General features: G+C 43.6%; 1 protein-coding gene across 1 annotated transcript in view; it reads left to right on the top strand.

Moving 5' to 3' along the window:
* Window positions 1-3,558, top strand: part of MAP3K8 (mitogen-activated protein kinase kinase kinase 8) — a 16,223-nt gene that overhangs the window by 8,380 nt on the left and 4,285 nt on the right. The window contains exon 6 of the mRNA XM_009325506.1: window positions 594-700. Coding sequence (XP_009323781.1) covers window positions 594-700 — 107 coding nt within the window. The remainder of the gene's footprint in view (window positions 1-593; window positions 701-3,558) is intronic.

The following is a 3,558-nucleotide window of genomic DNA, read 5'->3' as shown; positions in this document are numbered from 1 at the left end:
TGTGACGTCATGCTCAGTACATAAACTGGGGAAAGCTGGCCGGGGGGGCCGCTGCTCGGGGACTGGCTGGGCATCGGTCAGTGGGTGGTGAGCAATTGCATTGTGCATCACTTGCTTTGTGTATTCTTATTAGGGTTTTATTCTATTTCAATTATTAAACTGCTTTTATCTCAACCCATGAGGTTTCTCACTTTTACTCTTCCAATTCTCTCCCCCATCCCATGGGGGGGGGTGTGAGCGAGCAGCTGTGTGGTGCTCAGTTGCTGACTGAGGTTAAACCATGACACTCCCTTACCCTTAGCCATTCTCTCCCTCCCTCCCTCCCTCCCTCCCTCCCTCTCTCTCTCAAAATGTCCAAACCTTGATTCTTCTTTTACGTAAACCGTTCCAGTTTGATTTTTAAGATATGATTTAAAATTGGACCCAATCACTAACAGACCTGTTTTGGCTAGGAGAAAGACTCTGTCGGCTATGGAGACTGGTTGTGCTAATCTTCCTTTTCAGGCTAACATCCAAATGAAACAGGCATGTTGTAAAAATAAATGCCCAATGTGCTAGAAAATTAAACGCTGTCATTTTTGTTTTTCTTTTAGCAAGCAACATTGTCTTTATGTCAACTAAGGCTGTTTTGGTGGATTTTGGCCTAAGTGTGCAAATGACTGAAGACATTTACTATCCCAAAGACCTTAGAGGAACAGAGGTAAGAAGCTGGAGGGACAAAAGCCCTTATGTTGTATTACTCCCATGGCTGTGATGCTTAGGCTCAAATTTGGAGTTTGAAGGTAGAAGCTTGGGCAAAAGAGTTTTATAATAACTTATCAAAAAATTACAAACAAACATTCATATAATCTCAATTATATTTTCAACTCACTGAATGGAGAATCGGGTGTTACACTTTGAAAGCCATGTCACCTTCCTGCAGTCCCATTTGTTTAGCGATTATTAAATCTGAAGTCAAGGAGTAATCAGGGTTCACTGAAGTCAAAAAACGGAGCAGTACTCTGAGGAGGGTTGTTGGCAGTGAATCAGAGGCTGGTCAGAGGTGCTTCAGACTGGAATTTGGATCTTTGGTCTAGCAAAGATTTCTTCTGAGATACCAGCTATGGACTGGGGTGACCTGCTCAACACAGTAGTTTGACTCCTCCTTTGAAACCACAGAAATTAGACCTCTGGGTTTCGTCCCTTAGCGTTTCTAAGCTCTGTTCCCCATCTATATGTAACCCTCTTGTCCTTTGGGGGTTACATATGGCACGATTGATGATTATGTGGTAAACTGCTTAGGCATTACAGTGGTAGAGGTGGGGGCCTTTTAAATGTTCTCAGTGACTTTGACTCTGAATGTGCACAGAGATCCTGCATGCCACTTGGGCTGCTCTCATGCCGAAGTGTTTCCAGGGCTGGAGCTGTAGCAAACAACCAAGCAGCGGCAATTAGCTTGGATAGCTGCTGCTAATGTGGCTTTGCATGCTCTCTGTTGCCAAAGGAGTTTTTTTACAGGAAACACTTCAGCTGAAATGCTGGCGCTTACCGTTTTGATAGTCTTCCACAGCATAGGCGTGTATTTAGAGGAGATACTTGTATAACTGACAAAGAGCATTTCACTCCTTGGAAGGGTAGGATAAACTAAGATTCCACAGAACGTCAGGCTTGTTTGTTTATTCGTTTTTGAGATATTTGGGAAAATACTTGAACATTTGTTTTCACTGTCTTTCTAGTCAGGAGAGTTCAGAGCTTAAAATGCTTACTGTACTGGAAGCAACATGCTTTCTGGCATTTAATGTACGTGCTTTGTGGGTTTTTTTGGGTTGGGTTGGGTTTTTTTGTTTGTTTGAGGGGTTTTTGTGTGCTGTTAATGAGAATAAGAAAAATGGTGGGAATGAGTTGGAAGCCCTGGTGGGGTATTTCCCAAGGATGGAGATGTGTGTAAACAGGAAATTTCCAGGTTTGTGGAGTGGACTGGTGATGATCTGCTCCTGGCTGTTGGAGGACAGGACAAGTTCATGTTGGTAAAAGCAACTGTGAAAAACACTTAATAGTTCTTCCTACTAAATGAAGAACTATTCTGCACTGTTGAGCACCTGCAGTCATGTCCTCAGAAAGTGGATAAGCCCCACAACCCTGAAACATGGCGGTGCTTGGTGTTTGCTGTCTCAGGGGAGAGGTAGCCAGCCCTCAGAACTGGCAATCCTGCTGTTCTGCCACAGCATCGCAGGCCAGAAGTAAGGTTGCAGAGAGAGCGCTGGGAAAGGAGATTTTCAAATACCAGTCAGAGACTTATAGGAACATCGTGAATGCTAGTCTATAGGTTTTTCTGCTCACAGGCTTCCTCCTAGGCATCTTCCTTTCCACAGTGCCTGTGTTCAGCTTTGTGGGGTGCCTAATCCAGTCACCCACAAATGCCCTCTGTAGTCTTTGATAGCACTGGCTTTCTTGATTTTTTTCAAAGTAAGATCTTGACTCTCCAAAGTCCTCCTGAGTTTTGCACCCGCTATTATGCAGCCTTAAGAAGTGGTGCAGTTGTCCCGGAGTGCTGTTTCTGCATGTAGTTGGGCAACCTCTTGTTAGGGCTCTATCACTGCCATGCAGCATCGTGCCTGTGAACTGGCTGGTTTCTCTTACATCTGGTATTGGCAGGGACTGGTGTCCACGAAGGAAGTGACGCTTGGAATTATCTTTCTCCTATGCATGTTATCCTCTAGGGATTTAGGAATTTTATTCACTTCTGTAGCACAGAAAGTCTGAATTGAGTGAATCTTCTGTGTTTATGAAAAAGAATAGTTGCAATTCTGGGCAGAATGATTGAAAGATAGTTAAATTTTGTTTAGTTGGTGTAGCATGAAAAACCTGGGTTTTCTCAACAGTGTGTGTACAACACATGCAGCACAATATACCATGGTTGTGATGAAACTGCTCTGCAGGAAATACTTTTTCTAGGCATTTGCTACGCTTTCTGTTACGCTTCTGTCATTTTGTTAAAATATGTAAGCTTCAGCTACAGCCATTTGAGGGGAGGAAAAAGTTGTCTGCTAAGGTTTATTGAATGTGGAAGGTGTAATTCATTTGCAGGAACGCTAAACTAAAACTAGCACAGCACGAAGAAAAGGACTGTTTTTTAGCTGGGTTGTGTCTCTGGTCTGAGTGGCAGACAAGTGCCAGCCCAACAGTAGGAAGGAGTGGGAATGGGAAGGTACCTGGGGCTTGGGCTGCCTACTGTGGTGGCAACAGAGTCTTAGGCCAGTCTAAATCAGTATGAAGATCACAGCTTGGGTGCACATCTTGTTTTGCTTTTTGGCCCTGTGTAATCAAGGTGCATCTTGACCATTTTCACACTTTGACTGTAACTGGAGACAGGTTCTCGTTCCGGCATCCTTTTTTCCTCAAGAAGGCAGCTGCTTTTTGTTTATATAGATTTCACTCAAGTTGCACTGTATTTGCTAATGACTTTTTTTTACAAAAGTAGAAATTCTGTTCTTTGCTCCTTATGACACTTAAAGGTGGCGGGTGCAGACTCACTTATTCTATCTTAGCCCCGAGGAAAGCAATGGATAGGAGTCAGTA

This window comes from Pygoscelis adeliae, unplaced genomic scaffold (genome assembly GCF_000699105.1).
Source record: "Pygoscelis adeliae isolate BGI_AS28 unplaced genomic scaffold, ASM69910v1 Scaffold175, whole genome shotgun sequence".
NCBI classification, from domain to species: Eukaryota; Metazoa; Chordata; class Aves; order Sphenisciformes; family Spheniscidae; genus Pygoscelis; species Pygoscelis adeliae.
This window is presented reverse-complemented; position numbering and strand designations above follow the sequence as displayed.